This window comes from Folsomia candida, unplaced genomic scaffold (assembly GCF_002217175.1).
Source record: "Folsomia candida strain VU population unplaced genomic scaffold, ASM221717v1 Fcan01_Sc008, whole genome shotgun sequence".
In the NCBI taxonomy this organism is placed as follows: Eukaryota; Metazoa; Arthropoda; class Collembola; order Entomobryomorpha; family Isotomidae; genus Folsomia; species Folsomia candida.
Window position 1 is genome coordinate 6,217,824 of NW_019091200.1, and position 26,674 is coordinate 6,244,497.

General features: G+C 37.5%; 5 protein-coding genes across 9 annotated transcripts; 3 read left to right on the forward strand and 2 right to left on the reverse strand.

Annotated features, from left to right (window-relative positions):
* The first annotated feature begins 156 nt into the window (after positions 1 to 156).
* LOC110853007 (brain protein I3) lies at positions 157 to 1,756 on the forward strand. The gene is made up of 5 exons (XM_022101211.2): positions 157 to 484; positions 611 to 809; positions 1,265 to 1,338; positions 1,408 to 1,441; positions 1,503 to 1,756. Exons 1-5 carry the CDS (start codon positions 364 to 366, stop codon positions 1,528 to 1,530), a joined length of 456 nt encoding a protein of 151 aa, XP_021956903.1. The 5' UTR covers positions 157 to 363; the 3' UTR covers positions 1,531 to 1,756.
* Positions 1,639 to 2,962, reverse strand: LOC110853006 (probable alpha-ketoglutarate-dependent hypophosphite dioxygenase). 2 transcript variants are annotated; one of them, XM_022101210.2, is made up of 6 exons: positions 2,678 to 2,962; positions 2,429 to 2,602; positions 2,204 to 2,368; positions 2,009 to 2,140; positions 1,788 to 1,922; positions 1,639 to 1,719 (listed from the first exon to the last, which is right to left on the reverse strand). In XM_022101210.2, the coding sequence occupies exons 1-5, from the start codon at positions 2,870 to 2,872 to the stop codon at positions 1,803 to 1,805; spliced, it is 786 nt and encodes a 261-aa protein (XP_021956902.1). In that variant the 5' UTR covers positions 2,873 to 2,962; the 3' UTR covers positions 1,639 to 1,719; positions 1,788 to 1,802. The 2 variants fall into 2 exon arrangements, with proteins under 2 accessions (XP_021956902.1, XP_021956901.1); XM_022101209.2 differs by having other exon boundaries at positions 1,646 to 1,922; positions 2,678 to 2,960.
* A 23-nt stretch (positions 2,963 to 2,985) lies between these two features.
* Positions 2,986 to 8,444, forward strand: LOC118436443. 4 transcript variants are annotated; one of them, XM_035854564.1, is made up of 6 exons: positions 2,986 to 5,996; positions 6,091 to 6,374; positions 6,438 to 6,829; positions 6,905 to 7,119; positions 7,199 to 7,329; positions 7,454 to 8,444. In XM_035854564.1, the coding sequence occupies exons 3-6, from the start codon at positions 6,802 to 6,804 to the stop codon at positions 7,755 to 7,757; spliced, it is 678 nt and encodes a 225-aa protein (XP_035710457.1). In that variant the 5' UTR covers positions 2,986 to 5,996; positions 6,091 to 6,374; positions 6,438 to 6,801; the 3' UTR covers positions 7,758 to 8,444. The 4 variants fall into 4 exon arrangements, 2 of the variants coding, with proteins under 2 accessions (XP_035710457.1, XP_035710456.1); XM_035854563.1 differs by having other exon boundaries at positions 6,438 to 7,119; XR_004835454.1 differs by having other exon boundaries at positions 5,524 to 5,996; positions 6,438 to 7,119.
* Positions 8,445 to 9,838: 1,394 nt separating this feature from the next.
* Positions 9,839 to 11,730, forward strand: LOC118436397. The gene is made up of 3 exons (XM_035854407.1): positions 9,839 to 10,908; positions 11,007 to 11,326; positions 11,387 to 11,730. The coding sequence occupies exons 1-3, from the start codon at positions 9,839 to 9,841 to the stop codon at positions 11,566 to 11,568; spliced, it is 1,572 nt and encodes a 523-aa protein (XP_035710300.1). The 3' UTR covers positions 11,569 to 11,730.
* On the reverse strand, positions 11,574 to 26,674 carry LOC110853454 (transmembrane protein 151B-like). The gene is made up of 9 exons (XM_035854484.1): positions 26,499 to 26,674; positions 24,359 to 24,528; positions 24,146 to 24,228; positions 24,012 to 24,058; positions 23,451 to 23,795; positions 21,396 to 21,650; positions 20,167 to 20,371; positions 19,653 to 19,841; positions 11,574 to 12,426 (listed from the first exon to the last, which is right to left on the reverse strand). The coding sequence occupies exons 1-8, from the start codon at positions 26,529 to 26,531 to the stop codon at positions 19,687 to 19,689; spliced, it is 1,293 nt and encodes a 430-aa protein (XP_035710377.1). The 5' UTR covers positions 26,532 to 26,674; the 3' UTR covers positions 11,574 to 12,426; positions 19,653 to 19,686.

A 26,674-nucleotide genomic window follows, 5' to 3' on the forward strand; every position in this document is an offset into this window, starting at 1 on the left:
TATACATAAGTCTGTATGTAACAAATGATTGTTTTCCGTTTGCCTTTAGTCGAATCATGACGATGACGACCATTACGAAGCTGATAAAATATACAATATGCCACCATTATCAGCATGATGATCATTAAAATGCAGATATAGTATGTTCACTGAATCACGTATGTATGTATTTAGTCACAACGTAAAAATCTACATATAACCAGGCAAAATTTATGAACACCCACTCCAATACTTTTCTCACTTCTATAAAACAACTTTTAAATAAAGCTGTGCTTCTGCGTTTATTTCTATTTGGTTAGCAAAAAAAATAAACAAAGTTGCAAAATTTTGCAGTGTTTGAGCGAATTAAATAAGTCTCCAAAAATGGCACAACCCCAACCGCCTTCAAATTCTGGAAAGGGTGACGGCATGATGTCCGCATCTGCCACATTGCACAACGACCAAGACTTTGGAATGCCACCCCCTCCTTATCCAGGCACGGAAAGTGAGTCAATTCACAGGAAAAAGTTGCAAATTTGAGAAATTAATGCGAACTATCCTCGGTCCAAAATACCTACTAACGTATGAGAATTGTCATCCAAAGAAATTATGTGGACATGTAAATTTACAGGGGATCAACAACCCCAAGGTTTTCCGGATCACCCACGAATTCCAGCTCCCGTGGGATGGGGGGCGTATCCACCACCACCTCCACCTCCTCAAAATCAACCGCCTTATCAATATGGCTCCACCACGACGGTCACGGTCCAACCCGCACAACTCGTTCAACCAGGAACTCGCGTCGTAATCGTGAGTGGGGGGTGTCCTAGGTGAGCCTATAAGTTTTCTTAAGTGCTCTAATGAATTCCGGAACCATTTGTTCATTCTTTTAGCATGCAACCATCGAGTTTAGACAAAAAAATCAATGTATTTCAGTTACGATTATGTGATTATGTTGACTAATTATTATTTACAATCTCTGGCGACAAAAAAGAATTACGAGAAAATCCCCAACTTATGAACGACGGCAATATTTTTGAAAATTTTTTCCTGATAAATTGTATTTCGAAATTTTGAATTATAAGAAGGTGGTTTTGAACCTTTGAACTTTTCACCTGAAATATGTCCAATACATATATGTTTTTTAACCGCTGCTCTCGTCGGCTCAACTTATGATACTTATGACTTCAAGTTTTGATGTATATGTGGGATGTATCATTACAAGAATATGCTTATCACGATCCAAATAATATGCATATCTAACTATTACATATGTGCTGTATAGATGCCACGTTGGTAGCCTGATAGATGATTTCGACTGCTGCGCTATTTTCTTGGCGATTTTTTTCTTCCCCATCGGTAAGGCGTCTTATCAAGTCTTATTTCTTCCATATTAGATATGTTATAAATTATTTGTATTATCTGTAGGAATCCTGTGCTGTTTGGCAATGAGACAGAAAAGGTGAGAAAAATTAATTGGCTTCTAATAAGATTTAAAAGTTTAAATGTTATTTTTCTTTAAGGTGTACAAATTGTGGAGCGACGTTTTGATGAACATATTGGAAAAATTAGAAACATGCCGCATTTTCATGAAACTTTTTCTAAAATAAGTTTTACCTCTTGAAGTCTTAAGAAGAATTTATAAAATAATAATACAAGTTATTTAGTATACTTAGAAGGTTGAAGGTGTTTACTTTCGACCAATTATTTTTTTCCTTAAACTTAGGCATTTATCTATTTCTAACAAATAAGTTTAATAAATATTGATTTTGATTTATAATTAAGTAAGATATCAAATTGTGCCATACTTTTCACGTCTAAATTTATGCCTCATGTCTCTTCTCAATGTCCGCATTTCTCTCCGCGTTGCGACCACGAAGAACCATTCCGTGGCAAGGCGATAAATGGATGCCTTTTAACGGGACATCCTCCGCCGCCATCATCTCCACATGCAAAAAAATCAATCGTATGATAATTTTTATCACCATCTTCATTTTCAATACAGATAAGCACTGATTATCATTACTACCTGAAAGAGCAACATTCTCCTCACCCTGTCCGACACGTTGGGATAACTCCCATGCACCAAGAGGTATGAAAATATTAGAACATCGCCACGTTTCGCCACGACGGAGGTGGCTTTATCAAGACTGAATTTGTCCTGATTATAAAATTATCAATCAGATAATGTACTTATTTATCATGAGCAATCTAACTTTGATACCTGATCCACATAAAAATGCGTCTCCACGTTTGACTTGTTCTCTTGTGGGCCCAATCTGTGCGACCCCGGAAACACGGCGAGACCCCCATTTTCAGTATCGCTATCATCCAAATGGATGAATATGGCGACCATAGAATCATTCTTGTACGGAAAGTAGTGATAGTCCTAAAGGACGCATATTTATTTAACGTGTGGCGCAAATTGGATGGAGGCAAACGTGTGTACCTGATGGGTTGGAAACGTAGCTCCGATTTTTTCCGGTTTGATGTGGGCCTTGGTATGGTGCAAACATACGTTCGGAGACCCCACGGTTTCAGCCACAATGTCCAAAAGGTTCTGGTTTAACAGCATTTTCGTAAATGTGGAGGAGTGACATTGCAAATTGTGGATCGATAAAACCTGGTAGTGAAAATGTATATATTTGTTAGCACACAAAGAATTCTATAAAATGGAACAAAGTAAATAGCAATATACCGATTGTTTTTTATGTTCGTTTTTCCAGTTGCCTTTCCACTCTGCTTCCAAATTCGACTTGTTTTTAACCTTGTCCGCAAACAAGGTATCGTAGGCTGTGGAACATTCGCTTATTTCGGTCTCGGTGAAAATATTGGATACTAGAATGTAACCATTTTGGGAATAAAATTGTTTTTGTTCAGGAAGTAACGACATAATCGATTTGTGTGCTTGTGTTGAAATCTTAACGTTAATGAATGCGATGGAGATGGTTTAGATTTGTAGTGGATTATGTAGGGTCAGTGCGGGTTAGTGTGGCCACTTTTTTCCAACTTTGGGTTCTCCAGTGAAACAAAAATGGTTGTGAGTCAAAAATACCTATTTAGAACATCGTGTATTTCTATTTAACTATTTGGCTGTAGTTTATGACCAAAAAAAGTTAAAAAAATATAATTGGAAGTATTATTTATCAATTATTCAAAATAAAAAAAACAGTGTCCACACTAACCCTACCAAATGGGGTTAGTGTGGCCAGTGGAAGGATTAGTGTCGACATGTATATCCGTTAATGCACACATGATTTGGATTAAAATGCTTTTCGAATTTAAAGACACCAAGCCATGTAGTATGTCACCCAGTTCGATAACAAGATTTCCACCACACCCACACCCTCTGGGGGCGTGGTTTCCAAATTTTAGTTATTCAGTGGAAATCTTAACTGCTGAGAGAAATAACGTATGTACGTCATCGCTTGGTGTCTTCAAACTTAAGAGTCGATGAAAACCACACCCACTGGGGGTGTGGTTTCCGAATTTTTGTGGTGAGATTCTTTCATGGGGATAAGAAAAATTAAATATCATACTAAATAATTTCGTGAAAGCCGGAAAGGCGTTGAGGACCACACTCACTGGGGGTGTGGTTGCCAAATTTTTATTGTTCGTATAATTCTTTCCCTCCAGAGCTGATACGAACAACATATTACGTCGCCTGGTTTTTTAGTATGAAAAAGTCAAAAACATCGAAAAATACACCCACTTGGGGGTGTGGTTGCTACATTTTAGCTATTTAATCGAGATTCCCTTATCTACCTGAGAAAAATGATATGTCACAAATAATGGTTTGGCTAAAATATAAGTCCAACACTAATCTATCACTACTGGCCACACTTACCCCTCAATTCATAATATTGGAGGGTTAGTGTGGACACCAATTTTTTAATTGACTGGACAGCTACTTTATTTAAACATTAATGTACAAATATAATATGGGCGCATATTATGTTGAGTAAAATTAATTATAATGCTGGCATTACTTAATGTCTATGAAATCCAAATTTAAACATCACCTGATTAAATTGATCCGAAAAGGTTTTTAATTATGAAATTTTGATCGCACTAATTTTGTGAGATAATGAATTTTCCGAGTTCTCCAAATTTATTGTTCAGAACAAGAAGGAGTTGTAGTTTGATGTGAAATTTTTTGTTTTTGAAAAATTCGTAGTTTTACCATAGAAAAATCGTTTGGCCACAATTGCCTCGTGGCCACACTAACCCGTACCGACCCTACTTATGTTCAGTTGTTAACTTTACTTATGTATGTCCTATGTTGTCATCAATTCATCATACATATTTCATATATAATCAAATCATGTTATGTAAGTATGAAATTCATAACACAGGACAAGATATGATGTAATTAGGATTATGTGGGGATCACATTTTAGGGATTACTTCTGCTCAGCAGATATCTGTAAATTGTAGAGAGAGATACACTATTTACAAATCTGTTCAATCACTATGTATTTGTATATAAGAAATGTATTTATATATACATGTGAATGTGGGTGTATACTTGGATAATGTTTTTGAGTATCTAGCTGAATAAAAAGGAGGACGCACTCTTCTTATGAGAAAATCCCCCCCCGTGATATTTGTCCCAAATTTTGATATGTTGTACACCTCGAGGTGCTGATCAAAAAATGTATTGGTCCCTAAGCCCTAAGTGACCTGGTTCGACCGGAAACAGAGGTCAAAGGTCAGTGCACTTTTTCGCTCGAAACCCCACAAACCGTATATTTTTGGAAAGCTACGGACCTCACGAGTCCGAATATACACCATAATAGGGTCCAGGGTCAACCCTTGACCTTTGGAGGTCAGGTATTTTGGGCAAGGTGACCTTTTTTGGACCTTACCTCCGCTGCACTCCGGTCAGCCGAGTGCATGGCAACAAGCTTAGTCGACTCTATCGCTGTTGTGTGTGCAACTGTGTTGCAACAGCAAAACACATTTGCAACTTTTTTGCTTGACCTCGAAGGGTCAAGAGTTGACCTTTGACCCTATTAAGGTGTATATTCGGACTCGTGAGGTCCGTAGCTTTCCAAAAATATACGGTTTGTGGGGTTTCGAGAGAAAAAGTGTACTGACCTTTGACCTCTGTTTCCGGTCGAACCAGGTCACTTAGGGCTTAGGGACCAATACATTTTTTGATCAGCACCTCGAGGTGTATAACATATCAAAATTTGGGGTAAATATCACGGGGGGGGATTTTCTCATAAGAAGAGTGCGTCCTCCTTGCTTCAATTCTTATTCACTAAAATTCTTATTCTTATTCAGTTCCTGTTCACTAAATAATTACGAATTTTAGTTTCGAAAAGAATGGAAAGCAGTAAAGACTGTATATCTGTACAGTAAATGACAATTCCATGTAAAAAAATATTTGTTTTGCATTTTTGTAATGTGTATGTATATAATGTATGCCATATATTCTTTTGTTATTGCTAAATTTATTATTAGTAAATTTACATGATTCTGAGAATGGCCCGGATAAATAAAAATATTGTCATCATTAACAGCAAACAACAAATAGGTTTAAACCGATCAAGAAGTCATTCGTAAAACCATTTATAATGACACCACGAAAATTTGTATCGCATTCTTTACTTATTTTAATCATACTCTTTGTTGACAAGACCGCGTCCAAGGTGCACAAACTGCGCCAAGTTTTATCTACGGGGACCGTGTTCGAGGAGTTTGACCACTCCACCGTGTCTCTCTACGATACCGTCTTCCCCCTAATTTATTCCTACAAGGGCCCAGACTGGTTTTGGCAGAGGGAATTGTCCGCAAGTTCTGTCCCGAATTGTAGCGATGATAGCTACGGGGGCGACACCGGAGCCGGTGGTCTCTGTCCGATTTGGTTCCACGTGGGAACCCAGTTGAGAAAGGAGATGGATTTCGCGATGGGTTTGCAATTCATGACCTCGATGACAGAATCTGATATGGATTTAGGCTTGGGACGTGGAGCTGGGTGTGACAGAGTGGAAAAACATTTCTTTGTGGAGGTAAATTAATTGGGTTTTTCAACATAACAAATATGTGTTACAGATAAATATTACTAATTTTAAACGCGACTCTGTTTTCTTCATTATTTCCTAGCGTGTCCAAAACGATAAATTTGCATCTTACCTCTCCCGATGGCGACGTTGCTCCGAGGGACGAATTTGGGAGAGTGATCTTATAACAGAATATTCTGGTAAAATTTCGACCGTTTACGCCACCTTGGCGAAACAGTGGATGGACGTTTTCGGTCCGAAAGCAATGCGAACCGAGGCCCGAATAGCGAAGGGGGCAGAGTTAAATGAAAAGCTGGCCTTGGCTGGATTACTCTACACACATTATCTCGCCCTGGTAAAAAGATGGCGTCGTGGATTCAGAGATTGGTAAAGTTGTAAAATGTTAAATATGTGTCGAATTGAATGTCAAATCTGTGTTTACTTTTCTAGTAAACTGGGCCTTATTCCGGATGCGTTGTTAAGTTCGAAACGCCTCCAAACCGGGTTGGACGCTTTGGGAAGGAAGATTGGACCAGAATTTCGATTCGCAATTCCACATCAGGGTGCGATATTTATTTATTGTTTAATGCGGATTATAAAATATTCGGGTTTTTCACATGCTGTCTGATTTTTTTATACAGGATCCGAAATTTCAAGATATTTTAAACAACACTCCCTGGCCGATTGTGTTTACACGAGTGACCGGTTTTATCTGAGGATACTCATTCCCGTGGTGAAAGTACGGGCTGCTCCGATTAATTTGGTGAATATTCGGTCACTCCCGTTTCTCAGAGAGGTAAAGGGCGTGGCTCAGATGTGCATGGTGCCCGGATTTGAAAAGGGTACATAAATGCCAGAATTACTTAAAATCGTGCCTGTTTTATTAGGTACGATTAAACACCCATATTTTTACCTAGGACGTCTTTTCCCCACTACAATTGAAGAAGGTGGGCCCTCGTTAAATGGCACTTATTTTTCCACCACGACGCAAGTGCAATGTGACCCTACTAATTTTAAACTCTGTCAAATACCCGATCCGGATGGAGCCATGGTTGGTAAAGTTACGCAATGCGCAAGGGCGTTAATATTGTATGATTTCGATCCCAGTGAGAAGAACGAGGCTGGAATTGTGGTACTTGATATTTACATAACTGCATATTATTATCCATTTTAAATCAGGGAATCGGGATTACATACACTGTTTCTTACAGTTGAACTGTCCTCTAAACTGCAAGGACCTCCGAGACGAAAGATTCCCCATACTTGTCAGGGCAAGAGACGAATCTCAGACAATTTATGTGATCAGTGACCCCAAAAAGGAAGACGGACTTGGATACAAATGGTAATTTAAAATAAAATAACGGCATGCACGGCGGCAACAAGTTTGATTTTTATTTTACGCGCATGACACCTGCATCCTTCAAAAAATTAAGTCGCCTCATTTTCTTTTTGAAATTTTTCTCCAGCTCCACCGCCACTCCACCCACGGAAAATGAGGACCCACCCCCTCCCGAAGAACACTTCCTTCCTCACCCAATTCGCGACGGGGTGCTGGCCTTCTTCCTCCCGTGCAACTGCACCCTCACCATCGGTCCTACAATCCTCCTTCCTTCGTCCATCGACTGCCCCAGCCCTCCCGACCCCGTGACCTTTCGCCTCACCCCCTTCCACTTCCTCGACCCAAATAATACCTCCACCTCGAAAAAGATGGAAGCCGCCCAGGCCAACACGCCATCCCCCATCCTAAATCCGGATGATGCAGCGAGATAAATAATTTATGCGTTGAGCGCAAATAATTTAACTAATTCAAACCCAGCCTCCGCCCAAATTAACTACCAACCAGACCCAGACAGACAAAGACTAGACGAGATAGATAACTAATACATAATTCATTTCATATTTTTATTCAAAATAATTTATATGACTTTTGTTGAGACAGTTCTTGGTTTTTACTTGGCAGCTCTGCAAATGAGAGCGAGTTAGTATGTAAAGCATAACAGAAAACTGGTGTTCAACGTCTGTAAAGTCACACCCCACCCAACCGTCGTACATCGGCGGGCCACGCGTTGGAAAACAATTCATCACGACAGGCAAAGTCTCCTCGACAGTATGAATTTGTAATTGGGATGATTAAATTTCATTAAACAATTTTATACCTGGGGACTGAGGAGAGAGAACATTTAAAAAAAATAATGCGAATAATAATATAATTTGTAAAATTAATGAAACTGGTTTCCCAGTCATGGTCCTGTTAATTGGTGGACGGATGCATGCATACGCATTTTCAGTCTCACTCACTCACCTCAACTACTTAAAAATCATTTAGTAACGAAACGAAACTTGAGATGAAATTGAGAATGAAACCAACAAAAAATTGGCCTAAAGAAGAATTTTATTACTTAAGACGATGTTTTCCTTTAGCTCGAGGGATGATGTGAGAGAGAGAGAGGTACATATAATTTGGGACAAAAAACGAATAAATATTTAACTCGTTTAACAAAGAGTGAGTCGTTTGTGATGATGGTCAGTTATTTATTTGGGAGTCAGTAAAGGTCTCAAAATCTCACCTGATTACGATTTTATGAGTGTGATCATGATCACGAGAGATGAACTTGGATTAAGAATTTACGAAAGTATGAATGCACATTGGTTTATGTATCATTTGCATATATTTAATTTTGATACGAATAATTTTACATATTTATTGGCTTGTCAGACACAATTCATTATTGGTGCCAATTCACGTACGTAGTAGAAAATTTTTCTTTTGAAATTTCAGAATTGTACTTATGCAAATGATTTTTTGGTGTGGTTTGAGTTGAAACTTTTCCAATTTTTTTGGAAGAACTCGTCTCTCAATGTCAGGTGTCACATCATTATAACAATGTCAAGATAAACGATAAACGTCAACCCCAGGTCAGTCGGGCGGATAATAATTCATGAAATTAAAAAGAGTCAGAGGGGCATGAAATGAATAATAATAAACCGTCACAACGAATGTAACCAAGGGGTGAAAGAAGTGTGTTATCCGTATTTCAATTCAAATTGATGCATGTATGCAATTTGACCTTTAAATGACATTTCATGACCTTTTGACCTTGATGGGTGTGACCTACAGTGCCCATCTTCGAACTCGTCCTCTCTATTGACGTTAGGAGTTTACGTTCAAAATTTGAAGTCTCTATGTCTTTTCGTTCAAAAGTTATCGGACCAACGGACGGACGGACGGACGGACGGACGGACGGACGGACGGACATAACGATCTTATAAAGGGCTTTCACCCCTTAATAATGAAAATGAAAATATAATTATTACGAGAAAAGAAAGTTAATTGTTAAAGGGATACATTAGTATTGTTGTTTTTGCTTGGATATTATGCTTACGTGGTTTGGCTTTGATTTTGGTTTTTGGTCCAATTTATTCCACCTAAAAGTAATTCCGCTGTGTTTTGTCTTATGGAGCGGAAAATTATGCGGTGAGTGGATCATTGTTCTTTCGTGGTGGTGGTTTCGAGGTAGGATGTAAATTAAGGCGAAATTTGGTATTTTTTGTGGTTTCGCAATCCTTCTTGATTTTGGAAACCTTGAGAATTTTCTAATTTCTTTATTTATTTAGTAAGAAAATTGTTGAGTGAAATAATTATGATGAAATTTTGGGTAATTTTACAAGTTCGTGAGTATAATCCAGTCCATTTTCATAGGTATTTGGATATCACTTCTTAAGATTTATCGAGGTTTCATGATATATGATACATATGTCCATGATGATTTACCAAATTATGCCAAAATATGATGTAATTGTATTCTACGCAAATTTATTTCACAAATCCAGTCAATTTTCATACTTACGTGATGGAACACCAGTTTTCCCACAATAAGTGGATTTTCCTCCTCCACACTTTTATCGGATTTATCATTTGGTTCTTATCCATCCCTGGGATTTTATTCGTCATTTTCCCAGCGTACCTCCTCCGCCGCGCCCACTCCATTTTCGCCCCCTCCCATCTCGAGTTCCTCGGCCCAGAAGATGCCATCCTCTCCCTGGCTGAAACATCTGCTCATTTAAATAGTAACACTGCCCAGATTTGGCGACTTTCTCCTGGAATTTTAAATGTTTCCGAGTTCCGAGCCCTGTTTTACCAATGTTTCTTATCCACACCGGAAAAACGGAGGAAATATCGCAACTTCGGGGCGAGGATTGTCTCTTGGGGTTGCTACACCTGGAAAGAGGTCAGGTCTCGGATCGATTTAGAAAAACAGATCAAACTCGGCCCGACAGATTTGAATTTGGTCGAGGATGAAGATAAATTCGAGGAATGGATTGCTCGTTGGATGGCGACGAATGATTACGCCCCGGAAATGGCGGCCTGGGAGGGGATCATTCTACATGGAAGGGAGAAAAACGAGTCAATTTTACTACTAAAGATGGATCACGCCCTTACCGATGGGTACACGTGGGGTCATTTGGCCAGTATGTTAGCCGGGATGGGAGATAAGATGCCTTATCTGGTGAGAGATCATGACAAGGAGATAAGTTGGTTGAGGAAGAGCCAGATTTTTCTGGCATTTCCGTCCGTTTCAACGAAGGATGTGTTTTCCTGGTTAAGGGGAAAAAGTGTCCCGTACCATTGTTATTCTACTCCAGGCACAGAGAAAAATTCGGAGTGGATGATGTCCTTGACGAGACTGGACTTGGGCATGGTTAAGCGAATCAAGCGACACGTGGGGGGAAGTGGGGTTCATTTTAATACGGTTTTGGGGTCCGTGGTGGCGGGTGCTTTGAAACGATGGTGTCTCGAGGAGGGGGGTGTGACCATTGATAAGCTTCCGGAAAAAGTGTGGCTCCCTAATCCGGTCGGATGGCCGGGCCATCCCATCATGGAAAAGGAGACGCTGAATGGAAAGGGGATGGGGAATCATATGTGAGTCTAGGCATTTATGGGAAAAATGAAACTGTGCTAATTTGCATAGATAATTTTGGATGCTTGACTATGACAAACATGATTTCTATTAATGACAGGTCGACGCGAAACCAATCCTTTCCCTTTGCCATTGAGGACGACCCTCTCCATCGTCTTTTAGATGGGGAGAAATCCGTCCAATATGCGGAAAGCGTCGGTCAAGCCATTGGTTTTCGATGGATTGTTGGCAGCGTGGGATGGTTAACTCCAACAACAATTTTACGCCAAACGCTCGCCAAATCCTCACCCTCCATCCGATCCGGTCTTGAACAAGTGTTAACCCCACTTTTACTTTCTCCCGAACCGCACAAACTGCTCGGGATGGATGTGATCGGACTACATTTGCCTGTTCATGTTCCGCACCTGCTCGTCGCAACAAGTGAGTCAAGAGAGACACCCGAATTCGGGCATTTCATTTATTAAATTGTTATCCTCTTAGAGTTGTATGTCGTCCCGGTCTCGGTCGGAGGTCACTTGGAGGTCAGCGTCTCCGCGACCAAGGACGCATTTCGGGATCAGAAGAGTTTAAATCGCTTCACGAAAGTAATGCTGAGTGAAGAATTGGCCAAATTGTGGGCAAAATGCGAACAAGATTTGCCAGAAAAATTAATTATTCATTAACCAAATAGGGAAATTTTAGCTATATCGAGTATTTATTTAATTGGTTCATTTCCTCATGATAAGACATATTTGGATAAGGTATCTGTATTTCTGATAAATTTCAGGAGATGTAACAAGAATAATGATGATAAAAGTATAATAAATAATTAAAATATTTTTTTAGTTGTATTTCAGTAATTCTAGATAAAGTACTTATCCCCTAATTACGAATGTCTTCATTAATTTTGATACTAATCTAAATATAATTATTTGGACTAATTAATTACTAAAGTTTCCAATAACATAGACGACTATTCAGTAATTAGCAGTTTTAAGGATGATCGAGGTAGTTGCAGTGGTAGGGCTTTCTGTGTGAATATTTGTCATCTCTAACTCTGACTCTTCATATATTTATGTATATTATTTTATACAATCTTTGGTATTTCTCGCATAAATCTAATTTTTCTTTGGGTCTGGCAATGATATTTAAAAAAGATTAAATTTATGCACAATTACATAAACGTAAAATGCTGGATTGATTGAGCAATTAAAACGGGATTAGCTACACGTAAATAACTGGTCTACAACGCACACTTATCCCTCGCAGGCAGGCTTTTTAAGATATAAGTAAGATTTTGGTAACTATATTTTTCATGATATGGAACACGACTTGTTTTTGTCCATTTGTAAGTTTTTAAGAAATTGTTCCCACCTTAGTTTTCGTCTTGTTACCTTTTTTTGTTTTACTTTTCGACGATTTTTTAACTAATGCCATATCTTCCAAGCGATCTTCTCTCCTGCGTCGATGTGCCGCACCGTAGTCTGACGCTCCACCGGTGAACGAGTTAAGCGAACCGATCAGGGGGCCTTCGCCGCCACCTGGGTAGAAACACAGAATATATGTAAATCACATTTTGAAAAATTTCGACACATTTTTTTTCATCCAGTTTTTCGAACTTTTTTCCCGTTTCACTAATAAACTAACCATTCCACTCGTCCATCTCATCCGTCCTGACCATATACTTATTATTCTGTTGGCGATTCTTTTCCTGCGCCAGCCTTAAATATTGACATTTTGCAAAACACAGAGCCCCCAATCCATTCACGGCGAAAAAAGCACTTTCCGCCCCCAGGTCGAAATCGTACAAGGCCGCGACCGCACCAAACGCCGAAAGGACCGATGAACAGGTGAAAACACAGAGACCACCGCCTTGACCTCCTCCACCACCCATTCCACCCCCTCCACCACCGCCCACACTAACTCCACCACCCCCACCGGACATGTCGAAAATTTAAATTTAATCACGATTCACACACCGAATTTTGTAATTATCTAAATCAAGAAACAAGCACTAACAGTGTCTCACTTTCATTCAAGAAGAACGAATTGGTGAACTTGACTTGGATTTGGGTTCCTTTTAACGGAAGTTAAAAGATAGAAAGTGACATGCGGTTGGTGGCAGATAAGTCATAAAAATGACCACAAGAGGTAACTTGTCAGACTCAAGTGTGCAATCTGACTGCGATAATGATGACGACGACGAGACCAACCCCAACAGAAAATTTAATGAAATTGAAGGTCTCTCTCTCTTTCTCGTTCTGTGGTGTGTCAGTTGATTTTTGTTGTCTGTGTCACTGTATCTGCGGGGTTAACGTTAATATTACTAACGTCGTGGTAGTGTTGGTAATTATGGGTTGTTAAACACATGGAAAACCTCCCGTAACACAACCTCCACCTTCACCTTCACCTTGTTTAATTCTCGTAAAAAAAGATTGTGCACGATTGTAAAAAAAATTGTAGTAAGAGATATTTTTACAAGTTTGCTTGAAAGTTTTAAGGAAGGAAATGTGTATTTGCAATTTGTAGCATGTAGTAAAATCGTTGGCGTTGTGTTCAGTTGTGGGTCACCGGATCACAGGATCTGAAGCCCCATTTCGCACAGAAAATACCAGAATTAGTAGAATTCTATCATTCCACTCATTTTATTTTACTTTACACGCTACGCTCGGGCAAAGGTGAAGGCCATAGTGAAATGAAAACCCGTCGTGGCATACAGACGGTAAAATAAGGGGGCCGGTAGTTAAGCCAAGCCAGTCAAGCATCATCTTCATAGTTTGCTCAACACCCTGACACGAACGTAGGTAAGGATAAGTAAGTAAGTGGATATGTTTTGTGAACAGGTTTTCTTCTTCTTCAGCATTCAGCAGCAGCTCGTCAACGTCAACCCAATTACGAATTATGGGAGGTTTTTGATCTGATGAGACTTCATAATAATTGTACGCGGAGAGTGTGTGTATTATAGGAGGTCAAGTGGAAGGTTGGTAGGTAGTCGTGGTCATTGTGCTTATCTGATTGTTGGTGTAGCGATTGTTTGTAGTTTAATAATCATTAAACAAATGAGTGGATTTAGGTTTGAATGAGTTAACTAGTTGTGGCTGTGCGAATAAGAAGAATTTCGAATGAAATAAAAGTCCACTTTTTTGCACATCGTGGCTAACCATGAAAACGAAATTCGCACATATCTCTCGGTATGTATGAAATCAGTACAAGTCATACATATCGGACCACATATCTATGAAACCAAGAAATGTACGGTGTACATGCAATTTGAAACTCAATGTAGCAAAACGCGTAACGATAAAATAATAATAAAATGCCTAACGAAATGAGTCTACTAGAAACAAAAACGTGTTGAGTTGTTGGGTCTGATTCTTGTCGAAAAGTAAAGTTTGCCAATTCATTTCGCAAAAAAGTTGCAGTAGTAGAAGTGGAAAAAATGAAGATAAAATAATGACAAGAAATGTGTCTTTTTATGCCATGAAAGATAAACGAAATGCATGAGTACAGTGTTTCTGCTGTTAAAAAACACCTGCATGAAATTAGTGAACAAAAATGTTTTTAAACGTTTAATAATGCCCACTAAAAATCCGGAAAGCATGAAAATTTAGGGAAATGCATAAAAATCATTGAAGTCCAAATGATATTATGTAGATTGTAAAAATCATACGAAATTGAATAATTTAAACGTCAAAATAAAATTATTAAACGCCAAAATAAAATTATTGAATAATTTAAACGCCAAAATAAAATTATTAAATAATTTAAACGCCAAAATAAAATTATTAAATAATTTAAACGTCAAAATAAAATTATTAAACGCCAAAATAAAATTATTGAATAATTTAAACGCCAAAATAAAATTATTAAACGCCAAAATAAAATTATTGAATAATTTAAACGCCAAAATAAAATTATTAAATAATTTAAACGCCAAAATAAAATTATTGAATAATTTAAACGCCAAAATAAAATTATTAAATAATTTAAACGCCAAAATAAAATTATTAAATAATTTAAACGTCAAAATAAAATTATTAAACGCCAAAATAAAATTATTGAATAATTTAAACGCCAAAATAAAATTATTAAACGCCAAAATAAAATTATTGAATAATTTAAACGCCAAAATAAAATTATTAAATAATTTAAACGCCAAAATAAAATTATTAAATAATTTAAACGCCAAAATAAAATTATTAAATAATTTAAACGCCAAAATAAAATTATTAAATAATTTAAACGCCAAAATAAAATTATTAAATAATTTAAACGCCAAAATAAAATTATTGAATAATTTAAACGTCAAAATAAAATTATTAAACGCCAAAATAAAATTATTGAATAATTTAAACGCCAAAATAAAATTATTAAATAATTTAAACGCCAAAATAAAATTATTAAATAATTTAAACGCCAAAATAAAATTATTAAATAATTTAAACGCCAAAATAAAATTATTGAATAATTTAAACGTCAAAATAAAATTATTAAACGCCAAAATAAAATTATTGAATAATTTAAACGCCAAAATAAAATTATTAAATAATTTAAACGCCAAAATAAAATTATTGAATAATTTAAACGCCAAAATAAAATTATTAAATAATTTAAACGTCAAAATAAAATTATTAAACGCCAAAATAAAATTATTGAATAATTTAAACGCCAAAATAAAATTATTAAATAATTTAAACGCCAAAATAAAATTATTAAATAATTTAAACGCCAAAATAAAATTATTAAATAATTTAAACGCCAAAATAAAATTATTGAATAATTTAAACGCCAAAATAAAATTATTAAATAATTTAAACGCCAAAATAAAATTATTGAATAATTTAAACGCCAAAATAAAATTATTAAATAATTTAAACGCCAAAATAAAATTATTGAATAATTTAAACGCCAAAATAAAATTATTAAATAATTTAAACGCCAAAATAAAATTATTGAATAATTTAAACGCCAAAATAAAATTATTAAATAATTTAAACGCCAAAATAAAATTATTAAATAATTTAAACGCCAAAATAAAATTATTGAATAATTTAAACGCCAAAATAAAATTATTAAATAATTTAAACGCCAAAATAAAATTATTAAATAATTTAAACGCCAAAATAAAATTATTGAATAATTTAAACGCCAAAATAAAATTATTAAATAATTTAAACGCCAAAATAAAATTATTAAATAATTTAAACGCCAAAATAAAATTATTGAATAATTTAAACGCCAAAATAAAATTATTAAATAATTTAAACGCCAAAATAAAATTATTGAATAATTTAAACGCCAAAATAAAATTATTAAATAATTTAAACGCCAAAATAAAATTATTGAATAATTTAAACGCCAAAATATAATTTAATAATTTAATAATTTAAACGCCAAAATAAAGTTCACGTGTCAAATAATAAAATAATTCGGCTCATTTGGCTAATGTACTCATCCTCGGTGATTATTTTTAGTAGCGTGAAACGGAGTTTTGTATATTGAGATTTTCCTAAATATTTGATTAATTAAGAAACCGTTGTGCTATTTTATGCTGTTTTCCTTACCATTTTAGCATTTAAATGACAAAACATTTTTCGGTTTTTAATATGAAAAATTAAGGCTTTCAAACCCTGGTGGTATTATAACTAAAAGTTTAGAAGTGAATTTTGTCCCTACTTAACGGGGTAAGAAAATATAAAATTTCCTTAAAATTTGAAATTTCCTACATGAATTAATGCAGTTTAATACATTTGTGTGCATGTTATGCACCAAGCACGCATGAAAATAATATTGTGCGCACAAAAGAAACACTAATGTATACTTTTTCATACCGGTGTTGCTCATCCTGAGTGGCAAAACTGCATCTCGAGTTTTGATGAGACGATCATCCATTACGGTAATAGGTTTAGCTAGCTAGGTGCCAGAAAATTTGAATAATATGTAAAATACGAAATTGTATCGTCAGACTGCTCCTTCTTCGATGAGTTTTAAGCTGCTCGTTTTAATTATGGGGCAGCTCACCAGATTGAAATTTTGTGTAGAATAATAATCTAATGAAAATGAGAATGAAAGAGAATGGTGGTGGTGGTGTCAATCTGCAAATTAAAAGCAGAATCTGAAACTAAACTAAAACAGATGCCATATTATTATGCTGTGTTTGCCGTTCGTGATATAAATGATAACAGAATCACGGTGTGGTTTTGGCATGGCGTGGAAAAGTGACAGGTTGACAGGGACGAGGATGGACACCTTTTCATTATTTTGCAATTTTGCATGCTTCTCTGGTTTCGTCTCGTCTTTTTGAATGTGAAATCCTGTGAAATGAACAAATGGATCGAGATGGAATGAGATGAAATCATGCTCCAACTTTATTCAACAAGATTCTTCGTACGGCAGTCTTGTTATTCAACAAGGCGGCCCCCGATCGGTGCGAGGATGATGATGGGAAACAAAACAGGGAAACAATGGGTGGATGGAATTGGATGCCAGGGTCTGAAAAATTGCAGGGTTTGAAAAATTGCAGGGTTTATTTAAATATGCGGTGTTTTTTGGGGTATCAATTTAAAAAACGTGTACATATTATGTAATCCTCGAATCAATATGCTCGCTGTTTATCCTTCTTTGAAAATACGTATATTTTTAAAGAGACGTTTTTCGGAACTCTTGAATGTAAAGTTTGATATTGGTCACAATTTCCCTGTTTTTTCTTTGAAATTTCACAATTCCGACGCTTAAACCATACAATTTACAAATGATGACAATAAAAGTATAAATTTCATTTCCTTCATTCCTAAGTATGAACCAGTTATATAAATAAGTTCAATACTATTTTTACCACATGCTCCTGAACGCAATGAAGCGATAAAATTGTTTCGTAAAGTTCTGTACAAATCTTTGATCGACTAGACAATTTTTTATTGTAAAATCGTCTAAAATTATTGTGCCGAGTCTAATGGATTTATGCACCAGATTTGATCTACGTCCATTACACGAAATACATAATTTTTGAATTATCTAAAACTTAAATATTTAAAAAAACATTCAAAATTTCGGAACCCTTTTATTCCAGACGAGATTTCGAGTTGAATTCCAATTCCCATACTAATAATACCTCCTCCATCAATCTCATCTCATTCTTTCCTTACTCTGTTTTTCCATTTGCGTAGGCATTCTTCTCTCCTCTTTAATCGGGAATGAATATGAGATTTATTTCACTCCCCACTCCTGTTTTTATTTTGAATTGGAGCGGATTTGCAGATATCCAATTCTAAATAAATATGTACAAGTGGATCAATTCAGTGTGAAGTAGATCGTGTTTCAGCTCGTGGAACGGGTCTTACTTGAGTCGGCTTAGGCAGGCAGGTGAAAGTTAGAGATAGGTGAAATTTCTGTCAATTCCCAGGTGAAAGTGAGAGACAGCTCTATCTATTTGTTCTGTATTATTGGATCGTAAGCTCACTAAATAATTCGGCACCTAAATATATTTTTTATTCAGTGCATGTAAGCCAAACTCCCCCACTTTTAGTATGTATGTACTATCGAATGCCTTTGAATGGATCCGGGCTCGTATATATGATACGTGAATGATGATGCTGAATATAGCAAAAGCAGGTGCACTGTGTACGGATAACCAAAAAAGCGGACAAATTATTTTTAGGTTCGAGTCCCAGTCGGGGCATTATTTTTGTTTGCATTTTTCTTGACTTTTTAAGGGTGGAGGGTTCAGAGCCCACAATCCCTTCGACCTACGACGACCTGGTGACCATGTGTACGCGACGAAAAGTACGAAAAGTTGATATTTCTCACTTTTCGTCGCGTACACATGGTCACCAGGTCGTCGTAGGTCGAAGGGATTCGACCCTCCACCCTTAAAAAGTCAACAAAAATCCAAACAAAAATAATGCCCCGACTGGGACTCTAACCTAAAAATAATTTGTCCGCTTTTTTGGTGATCCGTACACTGTGCACCTGCCTTTGCTATACTCAGCATCATCATTCATGTATCATATATACGAGCCCGGATCCATTCAAAGGCACTCGATAGTATGTAGTTGCGATTGGTTGGTCACATCGTGTAATAATTGATCGCAAATGCATGTTTGTTACCCCCCCGGGAGAAATTTCTAAAAACGCTGCAGTAAATTTCAATTTCGTGTAGAAACTGCAATTCGAAATTTTATTGAGTACGTACAAGTTGGTCAGAAAAGTGTATTAATTTTCCGTAAAATTCAAACTTGTTATCTTTCATTCTGAAAATTTGTTACGACCTGATTAACCGTTAACGTTAGACATACATATTTATTTAATCCGGGTATAACACTTTTATTGCCAAATTATTTAGAGTGCTCCCCAGCACACGATATAGACTGACATTGGTTAAGTATTCGCATTTTGTATTCTAACCTTTCCTTTACCTTCTACGTTTGATCTGACGAATTCGGATGGATATGGATCGAGCCATGAGTTTTATTTATATGAGGAATGAATCAGATTTTTTCCAGTTGAGTGTAAATTATTGCGGTATATTTTTCCCTCAAAACTTTTGATCTGGAAGGAGACAGTGATAAAAGCATTTCTCTTATGATACGTGGGAAAGAAAAACAAGGCGAAGCAGGAAATTAAAATAAATGGTTCAGTCCGTGCAGGTATTTTGTATCCCATTTTGGCCTTGATATTTTTATAGCACGCGATATTATAGTGGAGAAAGTATGCAAAAATGTACCGGAAGTTGGAAAAAGTCGTACGATTTTTCGGTTCAGTAACTTACATCTTTTTAGCCAAGAATTTGAAGGTGAGTAAGTTTAAAGCTGTGTCGTCTCAACTTGGCCACGAGTTGTGCTTCTTGTAACACCTAAGGCTTGGTCGTAACTGGGCAGTTGTTGCTGTTCCTCTTCCTCGTTTCTGAATAGGAGAGCTTGTGAATATGATGGGGCGAGATAATACAGGTTTCGCCCATCTGAAACAAAATCAAATTTTGCAAAAACTTCGCAAGAAATTGGGCAGAAATTGGGTATGTAGTCTTCTTCTCAGACCACACCCACTCTTTCTGCACGTCGGGGACGATATGTAAAAAATTGTGGACAGCACGAAACTAAATTTAAAAATTTCATAATTTGAAACCCAGATTTTCTAGCATCGCAAGATCACGAAGCCACAAAGAAACTCCCAAAACTTAGGGTAACCTGACTATCCTGCAGTTTCTGCTTTCACCAGTCAGTCCTAACTAGACCCACACTACTCACAAATTCTAATATAAACTCGTAAAAAATAATGAAATATACCCAGTGATCCTGGCGTTTCTGCCGCCTTGACGAAGGTCACACTTCTTGACAGTGGTCCCATAATTCCATCCGGGTATAAATCCTTCTCCAACAGAAAATCCCCCCTTCCCAACAGTAATCTAGGTCTGTTTCGATCTGTTACTCGAGGAGAAGGTTGTCTCTGACTTTCCCTCATAACGTAATTCGTCCCGAACAACTTGGTCACCTGGAAATCATCATCAGAAATCAAGTAATCAAATCAAACCTTACCACCACCACAATTTCAGCAATTTAACCGAAACCAGATCATCAAATCAAATCTCGCATCAAACCACCAGCACCACCCAAAATACCAACAGAGAGCGGATTGATTCTTCATTTTACATGCCTCCGGTGCCAAGTACTAGACTGGTTAGTTTGGTCGCACTCGTGGCGGTGGTGATGCTCGTTAAGAAAGAAGTAAAGTGAAAGCATACTGGAGCTGAAAGTGGGGCAACACAAACACCAAGCAAGCACTGGTCTGGTATAAAGTGAGAGGAGATTTGCATGACGAAGCTAATGGCTTCCTTTCTCCAGTGCGAGCATAGAATAATAAAATCTAACGGAGAGTGAAAGCGATAAGGTCGACACGCTATGGCCAAACTTAGTGAAGGAATGTTTGAGCTGGAATCGTTATCCTCTTTTCCATCATCATCATCAAGCAGAAGACTTATGCAGTGTTTCTGCTCCTCTGGGGGTGCGGTGGGACGACTACGTGACCCTGATATTATTTAGGGACCGTTTAGGATGGGAGGGAGTGAGGTAATAATTTAATAATCAGGCTGGGTAGGAAAATATCGGAGTTTTAAAGAAATGATGGGTTCACATTATGCGTTTAATGGGGATGTTTTGATGGGTATTTATGTGCATACGTCATACGTAGAAAAATACTTATGAGGAAAGCTAAACACATGCGTAGTTGTGCATGTAACATCAAAAGGATGAAAAAAATACACAAAATAAAATATTCGGGAGAAAAGTCACATAAAAAATGAGGAAAAACATGTGATACATAAAATTCTAGATACACAAATATGTACACAAGCATCTCGAAGCACAAAAGGTTCGCAACGTAAAAAAATGCGGAAACCAGTCGACAAAAAATAAAAGAATGAGATAACAAAAAATGCGAAAAACATGACAAAAAATAAGGCAAAAAAGCACGCTGTTTATTTCGAACCTACAAAATTTAATAGATTGCTTTCCTTCACCTGAACCTGGCAGTGAGCCGTGTTGAGGTTGAGAATGAGACGAAAAGGCCAGGAGAGGAGGAGGCAGTTTGCAACCCAGAAGGCGAACCTGGATGAAATAAAGGAGGAGCAGGTGGTCTTGCGGTGGGTGTGGTTATGCTGGCCTGACCACGTCGTCATTTCAGGTGACCACCACTCATCTTCCGTTCTATGATGTGCAGAACGAAGGGTGAACGTTTCCTGCATGGAGAGATAGTCGTCGAGACGGCGGTGGTCCTAGGAAGAAATTTCCAACAATTATTGACATAACCTGTGACTGCAATTATCTAAATTGGCAAGAGTTAAGCATGCAAGGATAATAAGCAGTCTTTTTTTCATTGGTGATAACCTAGCCATGATTTATTTAACTCACAAAAATTAGATTCAGATTGAAGTACCCAACTATTTTCTTATAATTTGGAAACGTTGCCTTTAAGGCGAAAGTTTTTAAATGATAAGCAATTTTTTCCATTGGTGAAAACCTGGCCAGGATTTTTTAATTGATGAAAATCAGTGCCCAATTACTTATTTTTTATTTTTTATGCAACATCGCCTTCATGGCTAGAATTTTTTCTAAATTATCAAAAACTACGAAAGAAAAAAAACCTGCATTTATGTAAAGTTAACCTCGTGACCTTTACTCATCTAGGCAGGCAACCTTAAAACATCAAACCAATCTCATAAATCACCTCAAAATTAGAGGTATTACGTAGTATCGTTAAGAAATCATACGCGCAACTTGTTGGCCATATAAATTTGCATGAGTGAGTGGGTGGCCAATTTACAATTATTGCTCACAGTATTCCTCGACTTTCAGTGTGGTGCTTTCTCCTTGAAAACCACGATGCAAGCCAAAACGAGCCAAATACCAAACCACCACCACCACCATTCATTCTCCACTCTACTTCACTTTAGTTAACCACTTATTGTCACTCTATAATACAGCCTCGTTTCCACCCATGCAATCCAATCCAATCTGCTCGTTAAGCTTTGGGTGACATGGAACGAAATGAAATTGCTTATACTCAAAATCTAACCCACTTCTTGTCATAATAGCGACTCATTTATTTCATGAATCCATTAAAACGTATATGTATGTATGTGGATGGGGGGAAAGGAATTCAGCCCTTTTGGACTACTTAGTCAAGTGGAAATATATGGAATAGCGTCGAGTGGTTTGGTGTTATTTTGGAGAAAGGCCAACCGAGAAGAAAGTAATGAAAGTAAACTAAGGAGGGGAGGTTGTGTACTATCAACTAACGGACCTTGATGTTCTTTGGATATGTTGTAGTCTCCCATGAATGAGCAAGAACCCCCAAGTGGTTTTATGCCATGGCCACATTTGCGCCCACCACACCCACTCTAAGGCGTCCAAAAAACGGATAAGGTAGTGATTTTACTCGTTCAAATCCACGCCAAAAATTCAATTCTACTCGGATTTTGAAAATCCGTACTTCTGAAACTTTTAGTATTTATAAAATTTAAAATTCTGAATGAACATTGTTGTAGTAATAAACAACGCAAATTATGCCTGCTAAATAATCATCACAAAAGTTGAGTTTGATATTGGATAAAAGAGAGCAACTAGTATCTGTGCACAGAATTTCAAAATCCGAGTAAAATTGGAATTTTGGCGTGGATTTGAATGAGTGAAAGAACTACTTTCTCAGTTGTTTGGGCACTTTTGAGTGGGTGTGGCTAGCGCAAATGGAGCCATGGCATCAAAGCACTTGGGGGTTCTTGCTCATTCATGGGACACTACAACATATCCAAAGGCATCAAGATCCATGAGTAGATAGTACACAACCTCTCCTCCTCCTCCTCCTAAGTGGAGCAAACCTCATCAATTAAACCCGCCCGTGATGGTAATAAAAAGGAGAAATTTGTTCCCCCTAAATTGAACTAAATTGAACCATGTCATGTTTTTATGCATGTCGAGACCAACTAAAATATGAACTGGGTGATAAACTGCCAATAATTTTGAGCTAGACTGGAACGAGGTAAGAAATTGTTATTTGAAAATTAGTCTCTTATTACCTGGAAAAATGAGTTTCTCTGCTCCTCAAATTCATCCTGGACGTGCTTATTCGTAAACAGAAAGGCCGTCGTGAACTTGATTTTGGTGGCGAGGTGATCTTCTAAGCCGACCAAGTTTGGCGTCAAATCACCCACACCGCAACATCCAAAGTAAAAAGCGGCTTCGTCCTGAGCTGTGGTGACGCGTTCATAGTAGATTTGCGTGGAGGGGACTTTGTGCCCTTGGTGAGTTCGAGATATGACTCGCATTCGGCGAACATAGTGATACGACGACGCCTTCCAAGATATGCGGGGAAGAGAGCGAGAAAATGTCGACAAAAGGGTGTAAGCGTCTGTGGTTAGGTACTGCAAAGAGAGACATTCATTTTTAAATTGACGGAAAATCGAGCCATTAAAATAGTTCTAGAATTAAAATTTGTATAGTGTAATTTTTCACTGGAAAGTGTGAAACGGTAGATGAAACGGATAGGTGAGAATTTTAAAACTTGTGTTCAGTCCTAAAGTTTCCCTCGTATTCTGCACATTCCCGAGAATTTCAAACTTCAAAACTAGAATACTCACCTTGGGCTTTCGCAACATGGTCCAAACATCGCAATGCCAGCATTCCACTAGATTCACAGCGAAACACAATGAGTCAAATCTGAATCTGAGCCCAGAAATAGAACAAAGTTTGGTTGGAGGAAGGGTTTAAATACCTTGATACAGACCGTACAACATGAGGACGAATGACGCCGGAAGGATAAAGGTAAAGTCTGCACAGGCTGTGGTTTGATGCTCTCTAATAAAGTAAACCACTTTCAAATATAAAAGCCTCATTACTTAACAAGTGCGGCTTTTGTTGTGGTCGCCGTCATGTCAGAATGATGTAAAATAACAGCTAACTAATGGACTAATGCAGTAAATAGTACCGAGTAATGGGAAATGCGTCATAGTCGATGTGTATCTTGGTCACGGTCGTCATCCGACACCAGGTTATGGTTGAAAGTACCGCGGCAATTAGACTCGTTAGAATTAGGCATTTTAAATTGGTCTGTTTCCTCAAGACTTGGAGTAACGTGTAGCGTTGGGGGGTTACAATCTGTAACGGAAGGAAAACAAAGTTTAAACTTGCCGCTGTAGCGCGGGAGTACCCGACTTATATCTTCTAGCATTACGGCGCGGTGGCGGGATCTTCAAAATTATTACGAAAAGTATATATGTAACATTACATAGCGATTCATACAAGAGGCTTGAAATTACTGGGTCACCGCACTCAACTAATTCATTCAGAGAGAAAGGACATCATCATTCATCGCATTATGCCGTGCACAATTTCAAAATCCAACATTCCCAACACTAATCACATGTCATAAACTTTCTATAAAATTCACATCTCTCGCGTAAAAAATAGGTCTCCATTAACAAAGTGAATCCAGTCCCGACTGACTGCATTTCACCCCAACAAAGTGGAATAAAATGTGGAGAAAGCACTTTATGTCCGGCCCAGCTACTCTCATCCATCTGACACATCCGTCCGTTGTCCATTCTCGGTTTCCTCTCGTGCAGAGTGGTCGAGATTTTGTGTCCATTGTGTCCACCAGCCACACCATTAACCACAACAATATTCCTGAAAACCACAAGGGAAACTGGCCCGAATAACATCGTCCCTCCTCCTCCACCCACCCACCTATCCTCCTCTCTGCCTGCCTGCCACAATGGCTTTTGTCCTTTTTGGAGTGATTTATCATCGTCGTCATCCAGCCCGTCGTCACCACGATTCCGAAAAAAGGATTCATGCAGACTGCCAGTTGCAGTCGTACTACATTTACTCAAGCTTTCACCACTGCCCATTCATTATTATGATAAGCAGCTTATCATCAACATCATCATTATTATTAGCTCTAGCTTCCTTCCCATCCTATCCGTCGATGTGTCCTTCATTCATTGTCAGATCTACTCCCAAGACGCGGACTAATGGTCCACTCCATTATGTATACGGTTTGGTCAATATTGTTGTATAAAGGGGTCCCTATAGTCGTGTTTGCTTGTTATTTATGTGAGTAAATAAATAATTTGGTGATGCTGGATTGCTCATTGTTCGTGGATGATCATGCGTTGGTGTTTATTATTTATTTATTTCGCGTTATTTTCGACTCTTTTGGCCCAGTATTATTTGCCAGCGCACTAATTTATTGGGCGAGCCGAGTTTGCCAAGTAATTAATTAACTTGCTTTCAACTGAAGTGGTAATAATAATGAAAAGTTATTAAATGAAATAAAGAAGCCTGAGAAATAATGTGGAAAGGTGAAATGAGGTCGCAATCCCGACTATTTTTGGTACTTGCAGTCCTACAGCTTCTTCAGACAGGTAGATAAGTAAGGCATGCACACAAACAGTAGATCGCATGTGAAGATTTCAGATCGGATTTTGCTTTACATTTCCCCGAATTCCGGGGATATTATAATTTTCTGAAATCTTTGATATTTGATCTGCATCACAGATTTGGCACAGAGTCGTCGTCGTCGTCCTAGCATCGCTCGAGGGTATTATTCTACAAGGGGGAAGAAAGTATTTCGGAATACGAGGAAGTGGAATACCCGGGTAAGTACATAAGACAACTTAACTTTGGTGACACTAGAAGGCAAAAAAAATCTTGTAAATTTTCTTTACACAGAGAAGAATCTCGAGAAGAGGAGTGTGTATGTATGAATATGATGACGATGACAGACGTCCGAGTAATAGAATAACAACACCTGGATAAAATTTTAATTTCAATTTTTTCTGGATAGAATTTTTTTTTCTGGATAAAACTGTATCATCACAATAAGTGACGCAGCCTCCATTTCGTGATTGGTGGCGACTTGGATATTCGGACCCAACACCAAGCAACCCTACAACTTCACCCAACATGGCAAAGATCATTTTCGAATTATGTATGAACAATGACGCCACATCTGACATAGTTTTATGGCAAAAGATACCTCACACGTCAACTTGTGATACACTTCCGGTGTCACATTGTGACAAAATAAAATGAAAAATTGCACAAGAAATTGTTTCCACACTCACCTGAGGCACTTCGAAACCAGTGACGTTACTCATTTCCTAAATTTTTTATAAGGTTTCAGATCCAGGGGGAGTTTAACTTTCACTCGGTAAATGTAACACGCACTTTCACCACCGTCTCACGTAGCCCCAGACAAGCAATAAATAAACGTTCCGTTCACTGCTACCCGGGTCGGGTT